Source organism: Diplotaxodon limnothrissa, linkage group LG4 (assembly GCF_057381915.1).
Source record: "Diplotaxodon limnothrissa isolate DT_005_m linkage group LG4, D_limnothrissa_male_GT1.1, whole genome shotgun sequence".
NCBI classification, from domain to species: Eukaryota; Metazoa; Chordata; class Actinopteri; order Cichliformes; family Cichlidae; genus Diplotaxodon; species Diplotaxodon limnothrissa.
The window spans coordinates 28,357,218-28,381,159 of record NC_140599.1 but is presented as its reverse complement, the minus strand read 5'-3'; the positions used below and the strand labels follow the sequence as shown (position 1 = coordinate 28,381,159).

The window sequence follows — 23,942 nt, the reverse complement described above, 5'->3', positions numbered from 1 at the left end:
GTCATTATGGCTGAATTATAATAACTCAGTGATAAGAAAAGCGAAGCAAAGCACAACTTTTCTTTCTTAAAACAACGAGCTCTCACTGCTGGATTGCTTTTTTTGCACAGCAGCAGGATTGTGCCTCAGATTTTATGGTGATAGGCTAAATCGCTATTTCTTTTGTATGGAGACGGCATCAAAAGTCACATTCAGAATGTATTTATATATAAATATTTTGGGTTCCTCCTTTGAGTCCTTTAATGACTGCTTTTACAACTTACCCCGGTCATTGAGCTCATAGGTGAGTATAAGACTTCGAGCATGATCCAGCGACGCGTCCTCCCCTTGATCTCCCAGGAAATCACGCAGCTCAGCAGTGGAGAGCACGCTACCTTTACTTGAATAGTGTCTAAACACGGCATCTAGCTCAGGCCGTCGCAGCAGCTCCCTGCAGAACTCTTCAATTTCTGTGTGATCCAGGCGGCCATCGCCAGATTGGTCACACCGCTGAGATGCACAGAAAAGGTGTGTGTTAAAAAGAGCCAAGAAAGTGAACACACAGAGAAGAAAATAGACAATATCAAAGGCTGTTCACTTTTATTTTGGGAGTGCATCAAACTCCCTGTGGGAAAAGCACCTCTATAATAATTCAACGCAGCTGTGCGCACCTACGTTGAAAACATGCTTCTTTGCACTGTAAGCTGCACAGAGAAGAAGAATAACACTAACAATTCTGCCATAATAGTGAAGTGAGGGACATAGCAGGTAGTAATCCCTGCACAAAAGAGAAATAAATGGCTCGTGATTTGTTGTGGGGAAGATAAGAGGGAGGGGGTAAAGATGTGGAGTGAGGCTGGTGGTTGGCTTGCTGCTGGGGTTGGTAATTGAACACAGACTCTGGACTCCAGGGTGTCCGAGTAAAATGACACCTCCTTAACCAGATAGCAACAACTCTACAGCTCTGTAATTCCCTCACTTCTTTACACTCAGTGCTGCAGTTTAATGAGCATACAGGTACTAAAACATCACATGACTCTGACCTTGAATAAGCAGCGGGCATATTGCTCGCTCACGTCAATGTTGATCATCAGCAGCAGCCGTTTGACCTCATCGTAGCTCATCTTGCCGTCGTTGTTCTGATCTGCTCGCTTGAGGTACCCCCGAATCCAAGTGTAGGGAGTTAAGAAATCAAGCAAGACTAAAGCATAGAGTCAAACTGTTAAGACGGTACTTTTATATGGGATGTTACTGGGTTTTATTTGTTATAAATCCACTTAATACCTGCTCTTTTCCCAAGGGAGGTTATTTTTGCTAAACCTCCTTTTTCTTATATTTGATCTCTTTTTTATTCTATCCTGCTGTTATTGAAAGGGTCTGTATTTTTCCTTTTCATACTCACCCTTTCTAGCAAGAATTAAAGGACAAAATGCATATTTGGTACATGAATTTGATTTGAAACTGAGTCAAGTAAAGCATCATCTTCCAAAACAGATACTGGAATTGTCTCTTAGTGTTTTTCCAGACTGATAATGCTATAGCCTTTTGACACGATAACTATCAGCAACTGACTCATCTTTATGCATTTAGTGCTTTTCACATTGTGTTGGACCATTAAAGCAAAAGCCATTTACAATTCAATGTCAATTTTTAACCTGTTGACAGTTTATGGTGTCCTTGCACAGCCACATTAAGTGAAAAGCACTTGCTGCACTTGACATGAGTTTTATTTCACAATGAAAACAAAATGAGAAACAAACAGAGCAACGGGGAAGATCTTATACTCTACCTGAACACTACACTGCTATTTTCCTCTGGCTATGAGAGATTATAATTAAGAGTGATAGCAGGCCTATATTTAGACAGGGCTTTTTTGTCGAGCAATTACCTCTCACCTTAGCTATGCTGTGTACGTAGGACGGTACATGTGACAGCAGAGTCAGTCACCATAGCAATGCTGCCTCAGCTATGCTATATTTATTCTAGCATATTGGAAATTGGGCAGGATATTGGTCCAGTTTTTCCTTCTGACTCATTCTGGCCACTCGCTCCTTTAACATGCGGAGACCTCGCACCCAGTGCTGAGCTTCCTCTGCAGTGGGGCACTTCAGGTCCAGGCTCTTCCTGGCTCCTTTGAAGACCACTGTGAAGCACTGGTTCTCTGGTAGGGTTCCAGACAGCCGCCTCAGTGCCTCCGACTGGTAGCCTTCACACACACACTCCACCTCCGTCACTGCAACTGGGACAGGAGCGATAATATCGATGAGTAAACTGCTTCAGCAGGAGACCATGGTTGCACAAGAAGCAGCTAAAGGTCAAGTGTGAGGCGTTTTTAGAGAATGCGAGTGACACATTAATGAGACTGCGAAACATATTATATCCACACATGTTCGTCAGCAGACTAATTTTAAAACAAAAAAAACAAAAAATGACATGAGAGTAATGACTTAGACCTTCAGTGTGAGGTTCCTGTACTGACAGCTTGAGAATCAGGCTTCATTTAAAGTATGAGACATGAAAAAAAGAAATCTAACTGTGCTGCTAGAGGCCATTCAGTATCAGATAAAATATAGTGCAAAATATATATGAAATCTTGTCTTGTGCCCCCCCCCCCCCCCTCCCTATAAAATTAAAACCTATTTATTCAAAGTTTTATTTATTTATTATTATTTTTCAAAAGGTTGTGTGGATGCCACCTGCAGCGGCTCTCCACCGGCCTGACTAAGAATTACCAAGAAAATTATTATATTCAGCAAAGTTCAAATGGGCTATTTCCTTAATCTAAAAGTAAAAAATAATTAAGGGATTTCTCAATTACCGTAAATACATTTTCCGTAGCACAGCAAATAGCACATTTGCCCTACATGTTCACAATCAGGAGGAAACACAAAACCCAACCACCAGGGGTCAAAAGTAGTGTCCTATTGCCAGCTCCAACCTGGGATAAATGGGAGGGGTGTGGGAAATAAAGGAGCAGCTGGATGTACGGTACATCACATCATCATAATATTAAGACAGCCCCAAAACATATCTGCACCCAAAGGACCACACCTAAAAAGAATATAAATAACCAGCAACGAGGTCTTTTTTATTTTAGCATGACGGTAGCAAACATGTTCTGCATTCTGCACAACATCACTCTGTTAAGCCGGTTGTGAATCCAGTCTGTCCACAGTTCAGACCAGTGAGTCATTAAAAGCTTTTGGCATTCCAAAGAAGAAGTAGAAGAAGAAGAAGAAGTAGAAGAAATAGTAGAAGTAGTAGAAGTAGAAGAAGAAGAAGAAGAAGAAGAAGAAGAAGAAGAAACTCCCATATTCACAAGGGGTTGGCTTCAAAACTTAAAAATTCATAAGCATTGTAAGTTTTAACATTTTATATGCTCTTTGTACTTTAGTAAGGAAATATAGGATTTACGTTATTTGTTTTTATTTTTTCCAGCTCAAAAAGGGGAAAGGCGTTTTTTTCCCCAAAATATGCATATGCATTTTTACATTTTGAATCTCAACAATTCAACATCCTAAAGAGCATAAGTGCACTGCACTGCAAGTCTTCATTTTTGGCCCGGGAAAAAACCTCAGATTTACAACTATAAACAAGGGGAGGAAACAGGCTGACACTAACACACAGTGTCTCCTAGTTTATTCTAACACTAGAACTTTATTCAGCACAGGAGCTCTTCTGCTTCTGCACTGAGATGCCTGCTGGGCAATAATTATTCTCTGACAATAACCTCATTCTCTTGCTAGAGGTCATAAAAGCCTCTGCAATCCACCTCTTCGAAATTACTCCGCATTCTTCCTTTGTGGTCATCTCGGAGCCATGGTAAAAGTAACATATACATGTGGGTGTGTGCCTATGTGTAGTGTGAAGTTTTAGGTGGTGTATATTACGCCAGGATCACACGCAACCCTGAACTTCAGACATTAGATCAAATCAGACCTGGGAGACTAGAAAGAGGGAAGAGAGCCAGACCTTTATCCCGTACAGAGATTTGGTCCTCAGCAGCCTGCCAGTGTCTTAAGTGGTCACTCTGTTCTCACGCTGCTTGATGTCATCATTCTATGGAGTGTTACACGCTGCAGCTCGGCCGCTCTGTGTCTATTTGCGGCATGGCTGGCACAATCAAAACGGCCTTCACACCCATTGACCCACAAACCTGCCCAACCACACACGCTGTGAGACAAGCGGCAAGGGTTAGGATTAAACTGCATTCTAACATAAGGGTGGAGATCACAAACAGCACAGAGGTGGGAGAGCCAAAGGTCAGGCAACAAGGGAGAAAACAAAGCTGATCTCATATTACGTGCTCAAAGCTTTCCACCTTGAAGTAAATTTTCATTTCAACAGAAAGAATTAGCTACAAAGACCTAAATGGAATGGGAGACTGAACAGATGCTGCTGCGAAGTCTCTTTTGCTCTTTTACTTTCATTAACTCTTCCAGGAATTGTGCTTCGGTAATTTAGGCCATCAGTCCAACCCTCTGATGCCATGACAGAAGAGTTGCGCTCTGAACAAGATTTGTGTCCTACATACTGCGCTGACATCCATGAATTGATTCCCTGAATAACTAGATAAAAGACATTACAAATCAAATCAAATCAAATCACTTTTTATTGTCACATCACATGTGCAGGCACACTGGCACAGCACATGCGAGTGAAATTCTTGTGTGCGAGCCCCACAAGCAACAGAGATGTGCAAACACAACAACACAAACGAGCAAAATACAAGAATGGCCAACCTGAAACTAATAAATATATGTACAATATATAATAGTGTATGCATTTCTGGATGTGTATACTAAATATTTTCCTACGTGTGTGTGTGTGTGTGTGTGTGTGTGTGTGTGTGTGTGTGTGTATACACATTTTTACAAATTAAATAGTAAAAAAATAAAATAAAATAATAATAATAATAATAATAATAATAAAATATATAAAATATACAGAGTTGAATATGTGCAAAACAAGTGGCATTTATATACAGTGTGGAGTGCATTACTATCTTTCCCCTGTGTGCTTTGGCACAACATCCTAATATAGCTACTACATGACTAGTTGTTTAAAACAGTGGGCTGAAAAGCAAGGCATTATAATAACATTACATAATATAATGGATGAGCTGTGAAATTAAGTATAAAGTCTACTAACTTCTTCCCCACTATTTTATTACTGAAAATGGTGCTTTGCAAAAGATGCTTTAGGTACTCAAGGAGGTCCGATCGCTAAAAGAATTGAAAATAAATATTAACAGCAAAAAAAAACCCCAAAACAATCTCATCTGCTTTTGCAGTTTAATTTTACCCTTAAGCAACTTGCAAACCTCCAACTATAACTTATCTTGTTTTTCACCTTGTGTACATAACCTTAAGGAGTTTGTGCAAAGAGTGATAACAGGCCCAAACTTGCATAAGTGGGAGTTGAGTCTATAGGATTCTATGTAATATCAGTTTTGTTTACCCGCTATAACAGAAAACACTCAATTCAATTAAACTTGGACATTGATCATTAGCTTGACGTTTGTTTTTCAAGGTGAAACATTCAAACATGGGGGAATCTCGACCTACCACTCTCAACCAGGGTAACCTACAGGCATGTTTCCTCTGTGTTGACTTTCTAGAGAGCAGCTACACTCTCCTTCCACATGTCAAACAATCACTGGAGTGATATTTAAAGGGCCTATCACAAGTTAGTCACACCCTGAAGCATACCATGCTTTTTCTGTTAAAAAAATACTTAAATTAGGCTACTGATACCATAATGTTCTATTGAGGACTTTCAAATAATCTTAATGCTTTCTGAAACTAAAGGAATAAATGCACATTTAAGAAATTTCTGCACTGGCTTTACTTTTCAGTCTCAGAAGCTAAATCCAGTTTTATGCGCTGGTAAATTATAAACTGATCCCATCAAAGAGCTCATGCCCATTTCTGTCGGAGGTCTAAGTGTTAGTAAGACTATTAAATGTATATTAGGAAGCTTGAATTGGTAAGTCATAACCACTACAGATCACATGATTACCCTCCTCAGTTACCAGAGAAACTAGAACCGTCTTTAAATGGGCAAAGTAGGGGAGAGGGCAGAAGACAGAGCCAAGATAAAGCAGCTCAACAACCCCAAACAATGTGCAGGCTGAATGAGCGCACTGAATCACATCTCAGTTTCTATTGGACTAATGGCGGGACGCTTACATTGCTTGCTTTAAATATAATTCAGTTTGCGCTGTTCTCACGTACACTCTTCCATTACTTAAGTTTCCTTTCTATTTATCGTATTAGTTCACTCATGCTCACAATCAAAGCTCCTTTTCCTCCTCAACTCCTATTCATAACTACCCCACTTCTCCTCTTCATTAGGTCATGATGTCTGCTCAAGCCAGCCCCCCACCCCGCCACACACTGAGCTCTCCTTACAGAGTACTCTGACCATAAAGCTGGATTTCAGACAAACTTACATGTCTGCTGGGCTTTGCCTTTGCGGGAGCTCTTGGACTCGCACCACACGGTGAGTCCGTCCTCCAGCAGCCGCATGCTTCGGTTCCTTTGCCAACTTGTAGACCGAACTTTCAGCATGCTGGAACCTGCCATCATCACGCGTATGTCCTCATTTTCATGAAGCCCTGGAGAATACACACATTCACAAAACAGAGCTGTTAATGCATGCATGACTCTGGTTGACACTGTGCAAATGCATCATCAGCAACTTAAGTTCAGCTTGTCTTCACATACATGCCTATTGTTTGATCAGTTTAATCAGGTTCATAAGTGCACATCTGTTTTCCCAAGTTCCTTAACTCTAATGCCAAACATATTATATTTGATACAGGAGTTTATGTCAGTGTTTTGAGACCTCTAAATCATCATCAACAAAACTTAAAATTAATTGCACATTACATTTTTGGGCAATAGATTGCACAAACGCCAGATGCAGTAAAACTGATACTGAAATTAAAAGTCACATATGCAAACTGATATCTCATTTCTTTCTTTTTTGTCAGAAGGTTCAATAAACACTCCAGTATGATTTTTTTTTCTGACAGTTATTTAGTGAGTCAAGCTTCACAGGGCATACTTTTATGAAATTTTAGACAAATGACAGTGCAATGCTTTAACTGAAGTGCTTAGCACAAAATGACAGTGCTTACAGATTCATCCATCCATTCTCTTCCATTCTTATCCTTTTGAGGGTCGCAGCGGGGCTGGAGCCTATCCCAGCTGTCTTAGGGCAAGAGGCAGGGTACCACCTAGACAGGTTGCTGGTCTGTCGCAGGGCTAACACATAAAGACAGACAACCATTCGCACTCACGTTCACAACTTTAGAGTTACCAATTAACCGAACTCCACTAACTGCATGTCTTTGGACTGTGGGAGGAAGCCAGAGTACCTGCGGAGAACCCACGCAAACAATATAATGTTTACTATGTTTATGCATCAAGACTGACAGAAGAAGTTTTCTATAAGGGCTTGAAGTGCTGCTGTTTAAAGTTTATGCACACAACCTTCTACACTGAATATCTAACGAGTTTGGTCAGTAGCTTGACAAGTGTTAAATGTTTGCTAAATGCAGCAGCTAGTGTGTTGTTATCATCATTTCCAATAAGGACACAATTAGCAGTTTGAATTAAGACAAAACTACCCTATGGAGAGTCACAAATTATGCATGTGAGTCTGTAGTGGATTTATGAAGTGAACTATGGGTTCTGAGTACGTACTGTTAGCATGCAACATGCATTAACTTCAGTGAAAAGCTCAAGACATCATTGCCCGTGTTTGATGTGAATCTCATCGGTTTTGATCAAAAGTCTGACCTAGATGAAGCAAAAGGGATCACCTCTAAAGTACACTTCATGACATTCAGCCAGAGGCATTACAAATGTGACAATAAGCCATAAAGGGTCTACAAAATTTTGTGTCATTCCATGTAAGGAGTGTAGAGACATATCCTGGGGTCAACAACCGTTACTATCAAAAGAACAATTATTGAATAACTTTTGCCCAACAAGTTCTGTGTGGAGCTGCAAAACATATTTGAACCTCATTTTAAAACTGACTGCATATGAAGCATAGATTCATCAGCATTACTAATAGGTGTAAAAAATTTAATCACATGTGGCTACTCTGCTTTGTGATATTTCTAATTACTTTTAACCTTTTAAACAGTACATTTGCACAATAACTGAAACTAGCCCTCTGACTGAACAATGGGCTGTGAGGTCAGCTCCTTGATCATTAATATGCAAATTATCAGTTTCAGTCATTGTGCCGTGTACTGTTTATAAGGTTGGGGAAACCTTCAGTCTGCTGAAACTGAAGAAGTCACCTGGATGAGTGATGAAACATTTCTCACACTGAAAATGCAACGACCAGGTGAACAGAATCAACCTTTTGGGAGTTACTTACCTGGATGATTGAACATGCTTTAAGACACTGTGATGGCGGAAACTGATCAAAAGTCGCTAATTTTGATATTGCATAAAAGAGTTTTAAAATAATACTAAAATAACATTTTAAAAAAATAAGGCAGTTCTCATCTTTTTACTTCAGCTACATACAGCAATCAGCCTTTGGCCCTGTAAACACAGCCTGTTCTTTTTAAATCGCCTGTTTTATTATTTGCTCATTTCTTCCTGCAGAGCAAATCAGTAAGCCAGCAGCGCTGGCAGTGAAAGCAAACAAATCTGTCCGCACACCATTTCCTCAAGAACTTTTTTTTCTTCCCCCATTTATAACTAGGGAGACTAAATGTTCATTACATCCATGCAATCCACTGAGCCTCATATTGGAGTAAATGAAAATTAAGAGGATAACACAGGATATGCTTTTTTAAAAAACCCAAACAAAGTCATTGGAGACTTAACTCAACCTAAACCACTGTTTACATTTTCAGAACTGTAGTATGTGCCATTTCTGCAGCTTTAGCATGCCTAGCTATCTTACCCATCAGTCACTTAGGCCTAGAGAGTGTTTGGCAACCTTTTGGAAACCTCTGGTTGTTTTGATAGAGGGTGCTCTATCAAAAACCTTGTTGTGATTGCTTTGGTTGCTAGCAGTTAATTGTGGTTACCTGTGGTTTGCATGAAAGATGCTGATTTGTCTGCAAATACTCTCTAAATGGTAGTGAAATTTGAAAAAGTGTGGTGGAAACCAGAAATGTAGAACGTTCACCTCCAGAGTAAAAGTTCCACGTCAGCGCTGAAGCCAACACATTGCAACAGGTGTAGCTTTGACTTTGAAGGTGAATGGTGTCCGTTTCCAATTTGCAACACAATTACAGTTTCACAACCACTTGGCAAGCAGTTTGTGTTTACAGACAAGCTGCCATCTTACACCCAAACTGCTGTAACCACAGCAAACTGCTAGTGAAAGCAATCAAAATGAGGTTTTTGGTATAGCATTGTAATCAAATTAACACTAGCAACTCCCACCAGCTGCTTGCCAACTGGTTGCACAATACATGCATTTTTCCCTATTAGATGGTCACAGACTGATCTGTAGGCCTCTGTGATTGGGGCCTGACTAAAATATCACTCCATCTTGAAATAATCTCAGAAATATTGTAAAATAAAATGTGGTTTTTTTATGTGTCTCAGTACTTAGATGTCATCACCTAATTTTTTAAAAAATGTGACTTTATAGTTGCTTTCGTGTTTATCTGCTTTATTCAGTCCTTTTCTGTTTATCCTTTGAGCTTTTTGAGAGCTTGAGAGTGTTTGCTGGTTTTAAAAATGCCTGCCTTTCATTCAGCCATCTTATTTACTTGAAAACTGACCTTGAACAAATACTTGGACAAATATGCTCAACGCATCTTTTCTTATATCCAAAACCTTGGGCTGTGTTATATATACAAACCTTGGAAAAAATGACCGGTGCATTTGGCGTGTGAGTCAAGCGTTCATGGATCATCTAAAAAAACCATGACTTTATCATTTAGTAGTATTTATCTGTTTTCTTTAGGGTGAATAAACCACTGTCAGTTTAAAAGAAAGCTGATCAATGAGATGTAATTCAGTCATGATAGTTTGTAGATTTACTTCTCTCCGGGGGCAGGAGCAGGCCAAAAGGCAGCAGGAATGAAAGCTGCTATAACAGCTGGAGTATGGACGGCTTGTGAAAATGTTTGTCCAGCTGTATTGCTCGTATTAGTGTTTCCTCACTATTAACGTCACTGAAGATGCAAGATTCACAATTTCAGTGGTGCCTTAGATAGTAAGCATATATCACCACTTGGCTGTGGAACTGGTCAGGCCATATAATCAATGAAGAAAAAACGCATTGCAAATTTTAAAGGCCCTTTATTGTAGCATAACAGACTTTAAGACTTATCTGAGACTAAATTATTCATTAATGGCAGAAGCAACTGGGAATGAAAATAAATCCACAGCTCAGGCTGAAGCAGTGTCTGTTTACAAAGCAGAAAACACAGCAGTTTTTCCACTCTCATTCAGAAGGTTCAAATATGAGAGACCCACAGAGGGCTCAGAGTGTGAAAACTGCCCACTTCATCTTTTATTTTCCTTCTTTCTGTATTTTTTTTAAATGCACATTTGTCACACTTAAATTTAAGCTCAATAAATTGTTCATATTAGACAAACACAACCCCTGTAAATACAAAATGCAGTTTTTAAATGATGATTTGATTTATTAAGGGGGAAAAGCTATCCAAACCAACCTGACCCTATGTGATGAAGTAGTCTGCCCCTCTCATTAAACCATGAATGAACTGTGATTAACTTTATGTTTTGAAAAGGTGAATTCAATTATTTCAAGAGCTACACGTAGACTGTTAGAATCTGTGTGTTTTGAGTTTTGTGAGTTTTTGATTCGCTTCTGGATTTATATGTGATTATTACTTATAATGATAACTTTTTATTTGCCTAGTGCTTTGGTGTTTAGTATTTTTCCACCCAGTGCTTATAATTCTAGTTTTTAGTCCCTTTTTTGGTTGAGTCAGTTCCCTTTTTTGTCCACTCTGTCTTAGTCTTGTTTCCTTGGTTGTTTCTCTGTCTGTTTGTGTCCAGTCTCCGTCTCCGTATTTGTTTACTTTTGTCTGTGTCTACTCTGCATTTCTGTTTCCTGTTTACTTCATCACCTGTTTTTTTATTTCACATGGTCCCTGTCTGTTTCTCCAGTCGTGTCCCCTTGTCTGTCTGGTTTCTCCGTGTCCAGTCGTTTTAGTGCCGTATCCCCTCAGGCTTGTCTCCATTTGTTTATTTTCTTCCCTGGATCAAGTTTGTGTGTCTGGAGCTTGTTTCCTGCCTCTCGTCCTATGTGTGTTGTGTTGAGTTTTGCTTGTTAGCCTGATTTAGTTCACCTGTGTTCCCCGGTGTGTTCAGTTTAAGTTCCTTGTATCCTTGTTTCCTGCATATTCAGCAATAAAGCTGCTGTCAGCTTCAGTTCTCCATCTGAGACCCGCATATTGGGTCCACACCTCTGGATGCCACACAGCAACATATAACACAGGCCTAACTACAACCAGACCCAGTGAATCAAAAAATCATTTACATAGAACCTGTCTGACAAAGTAGAGTAGTCTAAGAAAGAAAATCTCAAAAAGCAACCTATCACACCATGATCTACAAGACTGGGCAAAAATAGTATCCATGGGACAGTTCCAAGGTGAAAACCACACAGGCTTGTCTCACATTTGACAGAAAACATCTTGATGGTCCCCAAGACTGGAAATAATATTCTGTGTACAGACAAGACAACATTTCGGGAAGGTATGAGTCCTGTTGGATCTGCTATAAAACTAACAGCATTTCATAAAACGAACATCATGGTAGTATAACGGGCTGAGGCTGCTTTGTTAAAACTGATGGACCCCTGGACTCTGCTCTCTACCAGAAAATCCTGAAAGATGAAATCCAGCCATCAGTTCATGACCTGAATCTGGTGGCCAAAGTTCCTCCACAGTGACGTGAAAGACTCAGTCAGTTATTGCAAATGCTCGATTGCAGTTGTTCCTGTCAAAGTAGCACAACCAGTTATTAGATTCCGGGAGCAGTTGCTTTTTCACTTAGGGCCAGGGCTGGACTGGGACAAAAAATTGGCCCGGGCATTTTGACTACAGACCGGCCCCCCAGGTATTACAGGAAAAGCCATAAAGCCTTTGAATGAAAACAGACGCTGTTGTGAAAGTGATGGACACTGTCTTGTTGGTATATGTATGATTTCTATACATTTTACGTCAGATAAAAACTTTGGTTGTAATCTTCAGATAATTATTTAATAAAAGCAAGACATTTTAAATGAGAATAAGAACATATTTCTTTGTGCCCCCTTTTCCCTGTTAATGCCCTACCTGGCCCCCTGGCAAAACTTTGCTAGATCCGCCCCTGCATAGTTACCAGCTGTCAGCGTAAAAAAGGATCCTGGTGTTATTTGTCTCTCAGAAACAGTTCATAACTTCCCTTTAACTCATTCATGTCACCTAAAAGGTAAACCTGTTTGTCCATCACCTGTTCAGCTTGATGATTCAGTAAGGACATCTCCTGGTTTCATCTTCATGTTTCCCTCTCACCACGTATCCAAACCGATATCATGACCAGCAGCTTAACAGCTGTGGTTCCAGCAAACATCAGCTGATACTTGAAATTAATATTAAACAAATTCTAACAACAGCTGATCAAGCTTAAACGTGCAGCTGTTGTTTAGCGCGACATCCGCTGGTTTCCTCTTTCTGGCGCAAAGTGGGCGATAAACAAACAAGAGAGAAAAGCTGATCAGCTGATCATTGATCGATCAGTTTCATGATCGTGTTCATTGAAGTAGAAACAGGAGAGGGAGGGGAAAGAATGAGCAAAGAATGAGCAAAGAAGAGGCAGCTGACAGCGTAAAGACAGAATAACTCCAGCAAATGCCCCGTATGCCCGATGGCCAGTCCAGCTATGCTTAGGGCCAAGTAGGTTTGGATAGATTTATTTTAATTAATTAATTATTAAATCATCATTTAAAAGCAACATTTTGTATTTACTCAGGTTATCTTTGTCTAATTTTACATTTTGCTTGATGATCAGGACGAGGTCAAATACTTTTCCACTGTGTATTTCAACAGGTTTTTTTTTTATGTATTTATAGTAGTAAGGAGTGTTTCCTTTAAATTATGCATGTTTGTGACTTTGCTGCTTTCTCATTTAGTTAATCATTTCAGTAAATGTGAGGTTAAAAGGTTAAGTTGTTACATTTCTCATTGGGAGGGTTTGAAAATGTTTTGACTTTCACTTTAACAGTTCTTAATCAAGTAAATGTATCTGAATATGTAAATGCTTCAAACAACTGGTTTAACTGGTTTAAAAAGTTATGTTAAGAACTTGGTTGCTGCAAATAGCCTATTGAATAGGCATAGGTTAGTTGCGTTACTAGGCAATAGTAATGCAACTAACACAGGTGTTAAACAGCATTCAGCCATGGCATGTTTAGTCTTTTGCAAGAGTACTAAAGCAGTACTAAAAGAACCTTCCCTTTTAGTACTGCTGAAGGAAACAGCCAAAACCAGCTCTCACTCACTGCTCAAATTATTCTTCAGGCTTTAGTCTTTTCTGTTCATGTCTAAAGAAAGGGCTTGATTTGTTTCTTTAGCTCTTAAATCACAGTCCTCATCGTGTCAGTGCCAAGTTCTGGAGTAAGTAATGGACCCCCAAAGTTATAGCAAACAGAAACTTCCCTCCACTCTCTCCCTATCCCTGAAAGCGCACTGGGTGAAACCATGGATTTCTCCCCATCAGGGTTGAAAACAAAGAACTCCCCCTGCCAGGCCGTCCATAACAAGCCTGTTTTTCCAAGCTGTTACCACATGCAAGGCATTCCCACAAGCACAGCACAAGGACCTGATTAACTGCAGGTCAGTGACCACGCTAAGCTACCCAAACAGCCTTAACTAGCTCTCTCTCAACCTCCTGCTTCACTTTTTATTATTCCCTCTCCCGCTACAGCCACATTCTTGTTTTACTGCCTGTATAATTTTATTATCTGCCCACAATGCAAAGTGCGAGTAGCTACAAGTCCCCAAGTGTGGCCATATCCACAGATTTAAGAAATTTGGTACAGTTTGGTGTACTTCTGAAAAGCCTCTTCATAACATTTCGGTTTAGCATGTTGGTGTACTATTTTAAAAGAGGCTGAAAAGTCTGTAGCATAGAAGTGTTTTTGCCCCAGTTCTAATGTTATTGTACGAAACATGCTCACAAATGTCAGTGTTTACTGATATTTACCATGTTTACTGTCTTAGTTTGCCATTTTGATTTGCTACCTTTTGCTAATGAGCTATTACCAACAGATATTTAGTCATTAATTAAAGCTGTGATTTTAATGATGATGTTGTAAGAAAAAGTATGCTAATTTGCTTGATAAGCCTAATGTAATAGCACACTCGGAGTAAAAAAAAACCCGCTGAGGCAACACTGACAATTTAAAAGGTTTTAAAAAAGTACAACTGTTAAACCTTATCTTTAAATCAAGATAGAGTCCAGATATCCATCAAAAAGAGGCGCTTACTGAGAGTGGGTTTTGTCAGCAGGTACATGTAAACCCAGCCAACATTTATATGTGGGGCCCATATGGTTTGGAAATGGGCTGAAAAATGGGCCCCATATAGGATTGTCCGCGGGTTCCGTAATGGCCCCATATTAAATGCCCATATAGGTGTTATGTTAGGAAAATCTGGGAACTAAATGGGCCCCAACTGGGAAAAGTACACAGAAACCCACCTGGGCCCCATCTTTCAAGTTTTTGTGGGTACCATGTAGGCACCACATAGGCTAAAAAGTGGGTTTTAAGTGGGATTGTCCGCAGGTTCCACAATGGCCCCATTTTATAAGCCCATCTCGGTGTTATATTGGTAAAATCTGGGAACTAAATGTGCCCCAACTGGGCAAAGTACACAGAAACCCACCTGGGCCCCATCTTTCAAGTTTTTGTGGGTACCATGTGGGCACCACATAGGCTAAAAAGTGGGTTTTAAGTGGGATTGTCCGCGGGTTCCGTAATGGCCCCATTTTATAAGCCCATCTCGGTGTTATATTGGTAAAATCTGGGAACTAAATGGGCCCCAACTGGGCAAAGTACACAGAAACCCACCCGGGCCCCACCTTTCAAGTTGTTTTGTGGGTACCATGTGAGTACCACATAGGCTAAAAAGTGGGTTTTAAGTGGGATTGTCCGCGGGTTCCATAATGGCCCCATTTTGTAAGCCCATCTCGGTGTTATATTGGTAAAATCTGGGAACTAAATGTGCCCCAACTGGGCAAAGTACAAAGAAACCCACCTGGGCCCCATCTTTCAAGTTTTTTGTGGGTACCATGTGGGCACCACATAGGCTAAAAAGTGGGTTTTAAGTGGGATTGTCCGCGGGTTCCATAATGGCCCCATTTAATAAGCCCATCTCGGTATTATATTGGCAAAATCTGGGAACTAGATGGACCCCAACTGGGCAAAGTACACAGAAACCCACCCGGGCCCCATCTTTCAAGTTTTTGTGGGTACCATGTGGGCACCACATAGGCTAAAAAGTGGGTTTTAAGTGGGATTGTCCGCGGGTTCCGTAATGGCCCCATTTTATAAGCCCATCTCGGTGTTATATTGGTATAATCTGGGAACTAAATGGACCCCAACTGGGCAAAGTACAAAGAAACCCACCCAGGCCCCACCTTTCAAGTTGTTTTGTGGGTACCATGTGGGTACCACATAGGCTAAAAAGTGGGTTTTAAGTGGGATTGTCCACGGGTTCCATAATGGCCCCATTTTATAAGCCCATCTCGGTGTTATATAGGTAAAATCTGGGAACTAAATGGACCCCAACTGGGCAAAGTACACTGAAACCCACCTAGGCCCCATTTTTCAAGTTCTTAGTGGGTACAACATGAGGAAAACATGAGCTAAAAAGTTGGAATGGCATTAGCAGTGGGTTCTGTATTTGCATCTTATTTCTAGTTTGAATTGACTAAGTTCTGGCACTGAGTGGGCCCCATGTAGTAAAACAGTCACAAAATCAATTTTTCAGACGGCTAATACGGGTTCTGTGACACAAAGACACCAAATATATTAAAGCTGACCGCAAACAAAATCTAGTTTGTAAATAAAACCATTTCAAAAATCACGAGGGTACACAAAACAACATTTTTCACATTTATTTTGTCCAACAACTGTGATTTTACGTAACTGTATTCCAAAGTGCGTAAACGTTTAAAAACTAGAAATGTCAAACTACAGCAAAATTCCTTAGATATTTGGAACTGTAGCAACATGGGGAAAAAGTCAGATGGAAAACTCAAAAGCTTATCTTGAATCAGCAGGGTTTGTTTTTTTACAGAGCCGTAAGTCTATTTTGTACCCTTGCAGCCCTCGGTCCTCCTCTGTCTTTAGCTCCACTGAACCACTTGGACAGAGCCTTCTCTGCTTCTTGCAAGTTGACTTTTGATGTTAAATAATTCTTCAGTGCCTCTGCAAATGAAGAAGAAGAAAAACGGGCAAGCCAAAGTAAAGTTAATCTTAGCTTACTTCATTTGGTGATGATTTTCAAAGAACAATGTTTATTTCACTTTATTGCCTCAAAAAATATATACAAATTGCATGATAACCAATCTCAGTTACACTTTCAAACACTTTATTAAAAAAGTTTAGTTTTCTAAAGTTCAAATGTCTCAAGTGAAACTAACTTACCATACACAACATTAAAAAGACGCAAATCTCTGAACTTTTTTTCCCCATGTCGGCCAAGCATGTTGTACTCCACAGCCAGCTCAGGTGATATGAGGAATTTCATCATCCTTCTTGTGGCATCGTCTACACTTGTTTCCCCTGTATCTGCTACCATGGCAACCTGAGGGGAACATACAAAAAGGACAGATTAGATACTGGCATCTGGTTAGGATGCCTCCCTGGTGAGGTGTTTTGGGCACGTCCCACCAGGAAGAGACCCAGAACACCCAGGACATGCTGGAGGGACTATGTTTTTCGGCTGGCCTGGGAATGCCTTGGGATTCCCCCGGAAGAGCTGGGCCAAGTGCCTGGAGAGAGCGAAGTCTGGGCCTCTCTACTTAGTACCGGATTGGGTCGAGGGGCAGCAGCCTAAGCTTAAGATAATGGACCGGAATGGAGGATAAATGGACACTTTACATATTACTTAATGTTTACTGTGTGGTGATAAAAAAAAAATGGTAGTAAACACAAGCTAAACTAAAAAAATTAATTGCGCTTCCTTAACCCTTTATCCCCAATAATGTTACGCAGGATAACTGGTAGGTCTGGTAGGTTTTTTCCTCTACTGTATACTATATGAATGTAATCAAGGATTAATAACAGAAAGAAAAAAGAAATTGAAATTTTGCCATTTTTACTAAAGGCAATCAAAATGTACATGAATAAAATATTTAAATTAGTCAATTCAAATTAATAACTCTAAAACACTGAACAAAATTAAGTATTTGACCCTGTGGTTTATTTTCGGACATCTCTTTTCTTCTAAAAGTCCAGGCGTGTTGGGCCCCTGGCAGAGCTCAGGTTTGACGAGACAGGTTTGGAAAAACCTGTCGCTGGCGACTTTTTGGGGGCTAAAGGGTTAAAATAAATAGGAATTGGCCAAAATTTGTATAAACTATGAAATAGCAGAACAAAAGTAAAAAAAAAAATCTTTATCTGTTATCAGAATCAAATATTTGATTAGAATAAAAAATTTAACTTTCTGGAAGATTTCTCGTTACATCTGTCATAAAAGTAACAACATCTCAGAAAAGAAACATGATAGCAACAGAAAAATATGATAGCAGTGTGATGTGATGGTCCCTGGCCAGATTTTTACACATATTATAAGCCCTGTGACACAAAAACCACAGAACTCTGACACGCACAGACTGTTTTCCTTCGTGCTAATGAAGAAAAATGCTGGTCTGGTATGTAAAAGGGAATTTATTCTTCCAGGACCTGAAGCTCCGTAATGCAGCCCTCCAACAGCCAAACCTATCTGTTCTCTGATTGTCTTGATGCATGCTCAATCATCCAGGTAAGTAAATCTCCAAAAGTTGATTCTGTTCATCTGGACGTAGCGCTTGCAGCATTTTCTCCCACTGAAAATGCTACGTCCAGATGAACAGAATCAACTTCTGGAGATGTTCTCTGATTGGATTGTTTAATTGGTGATTGACATGAAATTGACCAATCAGCTGAAAGGAAGAAAAATAGGGTCAAAATTTGGATGTGTAAGTATAAATCCACACACAGCCAGGAAAGCCGAGCGCAGAGTTGTTTGTAGCACCAATTCAGCCAGAGTGGAGCCAGATGGATTTTCCATCCATCCACACTGTAAAGTCTATAGACCAGCAAGTGATAAATTAACAGTGTTGTTGGTATTTTCTAAAACAGTTGTATGCAATAGGAATTGCTGTTTATAGTCCTCCTGTATATCTGCATGTTCCCTCCCAATTAAAACCTGTGATAATGGAGATTCAAATTCATGTCATACCTATACCAACAGTTATCAAGTATCCAGATCGACCTTTACTGATGTGCTCTGTCAGTGCGCCCCAGGGCAGCTGTGGCTACAATGTAGCTTGCCATCGCCAGTGTGTGATTGTGTGTGTGAATGGGTGAATGACTGAATGTAGTGTGAAGCGCTTTGGGGTCCTTAGGGACTAGAAAAGCGCTATAAAAATGCAGGCCATTTACCATTTAAAGGAAAATTGTTATTTCCATGTATTTTCCTGTTCTGCCTTCAACTTTGAGGACTTCCCCCCACATTTCTAGTTGTGACAGTGCACCTACAACAAAAAAAATCTGCTGTGATTTACATTTGTTGAAAGAGCAATTTTGTAAAATAGTCTATTTTTGTATGCACAGTTTACAAATCTGTCCTGTACAGCATGGACTGATTGCATGCTAAAAAGTTGTTGCTTAAAAATAAAACAATACATTTTTAATTAATAACATCAGCAGAAAGCCTTGTTATTAATTAGATGTACAATTTCTATAGAATACGAAACAACTCAGTTCATTTTTGATCATATCAATACCAGCATATTACACAACTAGTGATGGGATTTTCGTCTCTTTTTAGAAAGCCGGCTCTTTCGGCTCCCAACCGGCTCTTCAGGTTGTTTTGTTGCTTTAATTAATTTATTATTAACAACAATATAAAATTATGAACAAAAGGAATTACTAATGTAAAAAAAGAAACGTGGTTTTATTTATATATGTTTATATATAAATATATATGGTGGCCCCTAGAGACAAAGCATGTACAAACTCCAAAACCCATTTCTAGCGTCAACTGAACTTCCAAAACAGAGCTATCTAGATCACTTAATTTACACAATTGAAATCATATGTGTATTTTTTGTGTATTTATACACAAGCACTCATATATATTCATAAAAAATTCCAAAAGCTGTTCATTTACCTGTTACTACCACACACCAAATCCGGTCGTTGGTACTTCCTGGCTTGTGTAGCCACTAGGTAACAAAATCTCAACACTGTGCCTAGCATCCTGGAGCACTTCTGTTGTGTTTTGTACGTGCTTTGGAGTTTGTACGTGCTATGGAGTTTTTACGTGTTTTGGGGTTTGTACGTGCTTTGTCTCTAGCAGCCACCGTAAATATACTTTTATTTATTCTCTCCACATAAAATGTAATAAATAAATCATATAATACAAAAAAAACAACTATTTACATTTCAACTTTTAACTATTTAAATTTTCAGCTTTTTCCTTTTAAACAAATTTAAAGTGAAACAACACAAAACACTGCAAACCACAACACAATTAAATATAAATTATAATATGAAAACAAACAGAAGATGCACATTCTCTGTCATATGGGCCTGCATGAATAAACTTTCTGAATCCTTTATCATCCGCAATTGAAAATAGTTGTGGATGATTACTATACCTTTCTAATGTGACGTTGTTGTCCCTGGCTCTCTTTCTCTCTCTCTCCCTCCTGCTCTGTTACTGTGCTACTGCGTGTGTAACAACCGCCCCTCCCCCCTCTTCCCAGCGCAAAGCACAAGGCTCGCTTGCAGAGTGAAGCGGAAAAAAAGTGCGAGAGAGCGGGTGAGAGAGAGAGAAAAAACACGCTTGTGTCATTCACTTCAAAGAGCCGTTTCGTTTTGACCAACACATCACTAACAACCATGATGAAAAACGCTCATCTGCTTCCATCACCATCAGCTGATTAACATTGAGCTGCTGCAGTCAACACCATCAAACTAATTTAGTGTTTAATGTTATGTTATGTTATTGAATGCTTTTATTTTTAAATCTTTACCAGCGCTTAAAGACTGTAGATGTTCACACCTGGTGTTAGAAAACCGAGCTCACTGCAGTATTTTTTTTTATAACAGGAAATTTAAATTTTTATTGGTTACCGTGTTTATTACCACTTTTATCAGTAATGTACTTCCTATAAAATATGGATTTGATAAGTTACCGGTTTATTGAAATCAGCTAGTGAACACATCGATCACTTTATTGAACTACACGCCTTACACTCTTGTGAGCTCTGGTTACTAACAGCAGGTGTGAATGTTTGGAGTCCAAAACGCAGATAAAGATTAGAATAACAAGGCAATGTAAAATCAGTTTAATGCAGTTGACAGTAGCAGCTCAGATGGAAATCAGCCAATTGTGAGGAGAGCAGAGGACCAAAACTGTCAGAGTTGTGGGTCAAGTGAAGAGAACACTGTTGGCATTATTGTTAGCATAAAAGATGAAAATTAAATAAATGTTAAATTTTAAAATAGATCATTGCCTCCTGTGCCTAAATAAATATATATACTTAATACCAATAAAAAAAAAGGATGCCCCAAAGACCATCACTTTTCAAAAATAATAATAATAATAATAATAAGTAATACAAATAATATGAAAGTTACTTACATGTCAAAGATGGTGCTTGTGATCTTGAAGAATCTAAACGTGATAAGGAAATGAAAGAAAGTGCATGAGAAAATACAAACATTTTTGTTTTTTCCCAGGATAATTCAATATAAAAGATTCTCTTACTAATGCACAAAATGAACAGTGTAATTAAAAGTTTGAAAGGCACTACATGTGTTTATATGATAAACTGACTAATTCAAGCAGCAAACACTAGCAGTGCAAAAATGTATCTAACTAGCTGACAGACTTTAAAGTCACAGGAAGATATATCAAAATGGTGACTTATGCCAGAACAAATGACTTGACAGACATAAATCCTAAATTCCTTTAAGTAAAAAAGGAATTACTTTTTTATAAGTGGTCCCTAGTGGTTTTCAAATTATTACATGGCTTGTTAATTTTTTATTAAATTATTAAGAAGCCAGATGAGTTCAAAACATTTACAAATGACTATAAAGCACTATCCAAACTTCAAATCAAGTGGCAAAATCTCCAAATTAAAAGTACTCGCAAACTATAAAAATTTTATTATACTTAAAAATATGCAAAAACTAATTTAGTGGAATTTTTACCTGCTCAAGAATACATTGAACATGCAATATTTAATTGAAAAGAACAAAATTTGTGTACTTTTAGAAAGGATTATTAAATATTTGGGGATACTAGACATAAAGAGGGTCTCGTACATTTACGGGCATCTAATTTCCTGGATTTAATGGTTTAAAAGTTTAATAGGTCTTTGAAGTTGATAATAAAATTGAGTCCATTATTAGCAAAAAGAATTTAAAAAAAAAAGAGCAAAAAAATGCTTAATATATAATAATTGTTTTAAACTTAAGCTTTGTAATTGTAGCAGATTTCATTATGTCTGTAATTTTTTATTTAGCCCCACAGTAGTAAAAGCCATAAATGGGAGTTAGATTTATTACTAGTATTTTACACAGCATTCAGCTATAATAACATGTTCTGCATTTTCCTACTTCACCATCTGATCTGAACAGCTGCACTCTCTTAATTAATTAATGACCTAACATTTCTCAGTAACCAATAACTAGATGGAACAGCACAGTATCTAAGAGAGTGATCAGACAGTGTTTGAGCTAAAGACGCTGTGTGTTTCTTTTGGGGGCTTTTTACACACTGATCCACCACCGTTTTCCCATAGTACAATGCATATCTGGTAACATTACCGTATTCAGATCAGAAAACCGTTTCAGCTGCAGGCATCTACTCCTGTAATTTAAACAATCACCTTGCTACACTGCACATGAATATTACGTAACATGGTATGACTAGCTCATGTTCAGACATTTAAGATACTGTTCAGCCATTTTGTTTACTGGGTAGTGCATAATGGCCGAGTTAGCTGAGCAGGAATCCACTAAAGCCAAAAAAATAATATAAATTTTTTAAATTAATTACAAAAACCTTATAGGAAAACCCAAGAAACAGTTGCAGAAGCACAGAAAAAAACTGCCGTGTACGTTATAGTGTGTAAATTCAAAAACTGTATAGAGAGAATGGTGCAATGAAAACAGAATAAGATAAGATGAACTTTATTGAGTAGAATATAGGCAGTAAGAGTTTTTTAATTAACTTTAAATTATGTTTGCCAAAGACAATGCAGCAAATTAACCCAGTTCTACCTGCTAGCTAAAGATGTTATGCTTCTCCCCCTTATACCGTTTAGGACGACTATAGAAAGTTACTAAAATAACCATTGATGAAAACGTATCAAACTTTAAGTATTTACCTTTGTCATAGTTTTCGATTCTTTGGTATCCTTTTGTCCTCCACGTTCTTAAACACCAGGGAGAGAAAAGGCGCAACAGACGAAAGACCGCGAAGACTAGACGCTAGGCGGTGTAATCTGCTCCTCCCTCTTTTTAAACGAGCCAATAGGAGCTGCTCACATTAAAAACAACTTTATTTAAAAAGTCGTTTTACACCTGATACAAAAATTTTAAAAGTCAAACAATGCACAAGTTTAAAAGAACAATTTTATTTTTAAAAGTTTTTTAAGCATAGGGATGGTTAATATGTTTTAAAAAGTAATATATAATATTTATCAAAAAGTGTCACCCAAATCAACATCATAATAAAAATATAATTAATAAAAATATAATAATGATAAGAAGAAGAATAACAGTTTACCTAAAAGCTCTTCTAACATTAGACTGGTTTTGAAAAGTTTCAATAGTGTCAATACACCATAAGGACAAGGGAGTTTCACAGTTGAAGTGTGACTGCTTGAAAGACCCCATTCCCTCTCCTTTCCACTAGTTCAAAGAAAATATAAATTATTTCTGGTTATATAATTTGAGGGCACAAGTTTGAAGAGTAACATTTTAACAGATCGGTAATATACTTCAGGAGCTTTACTGGATCTGATTAACCAAAACTTCCATCTTCCATGTAACTAACTGTCTTTTCTCTAATACAGTAGAGTGTGTCTGATCTACTAAAAATCCTCAACTGCATGTTTGCTCAAGTAAATAGTCTTAATTGTTTGAACAACCAGTAATCCTTAATTTGCAAATGCCAAATCTGGATTTTGTCTGTGTAATTCACTTTTATCTTAGGTTTTTTATTCGTATTTTTTGCTTTTCTTTTTTTCTACTCTTGTGTCCGTTTTAATCACTTATTATTGCTGCTGTGACAAGTGAATTTACCTAAGAAGAATCATGAAGTCCTTATTTTATCTTATCTGAGCCTCACCATGCAGCCTACCATGCAGAGTTCACATTAAGTACATAAAATGAAATCTAAAATTAAAAAGTAACCAGTTTCAAACCAGTTATTTGGAATAGTGTGCAGAGTGTTTTGAGTAACATTGAATGTTCAAAAACACCAAAGTTCCTATAGTCTCACTTGACAGCTGGGTTGTAGTGTCTGATAACACATAACATCTTGAGGTCTCAATGTGGACTTTGAGTACATTTGCTAGCCAAGGCTAAATACTGAGAGGGTCAAAAATGAAGGGTCAAGAACATCTGACTGTACGTAAGGGTAGCAAAAGTGATAGACTGAGGTTGTGCCAAATATGTTAAAGTTAGGGTGATTTCTTAGAGAATGGTACCACATGGGTGCCGTC

At 38.5% G+C, this 23,942-nt stretch overlaps 1 protein-coding gene and 1 long non-coding RNA gene across 2 annotated transcripts in view; both read right to left on the bottom strand.

The window, feature by feature from the left end:
* LOC146634094 (1-phosphatidylinositol 4,5-bisphosphate phosphodiesterase delta-3-A-like) overlaps positions 1-23,942 on the bottom strand; it is a 40,785-nt gene that overhangs the window by 8,950 nt on the left and 7,893 nt on the right. The window contains exons 2-5 of the mRNA XM_085351802.1: positions 6,434-6,598; positions 1,990-2,218; positions 1,023-1,152; positions 264-489 (exon numbers count right to left, since the gene is read on the bottom strand). Coding sequence (XP_085207928.1) covers positions 264-489; positions 1,023-1,152; positions 1,990-2,218; positions 6,434-6,598 — 750 coding nt within the window. The remainder of the gene's footprint in view (positions 1-263; positions 490-1,022; positions 1,153-1,989; positions 2,219-6,433; positions 6,599-23,942) is intronic.
* Positions 15,737-22,693, bottom strand: LOC146634095 (uncharacterized). Its single transcript, XR_014906147.1, has 4 exons — positions 22,602-22,693; positions 20,846-20,878; positions 16,636-16,795; positions 15,737-16,416 (listed from the first exon to the last, which is right to left on the bottom strand). It is a non-coding gene; the product is annotated as an uncharacterized LOC146634095 (long non-coding RNA).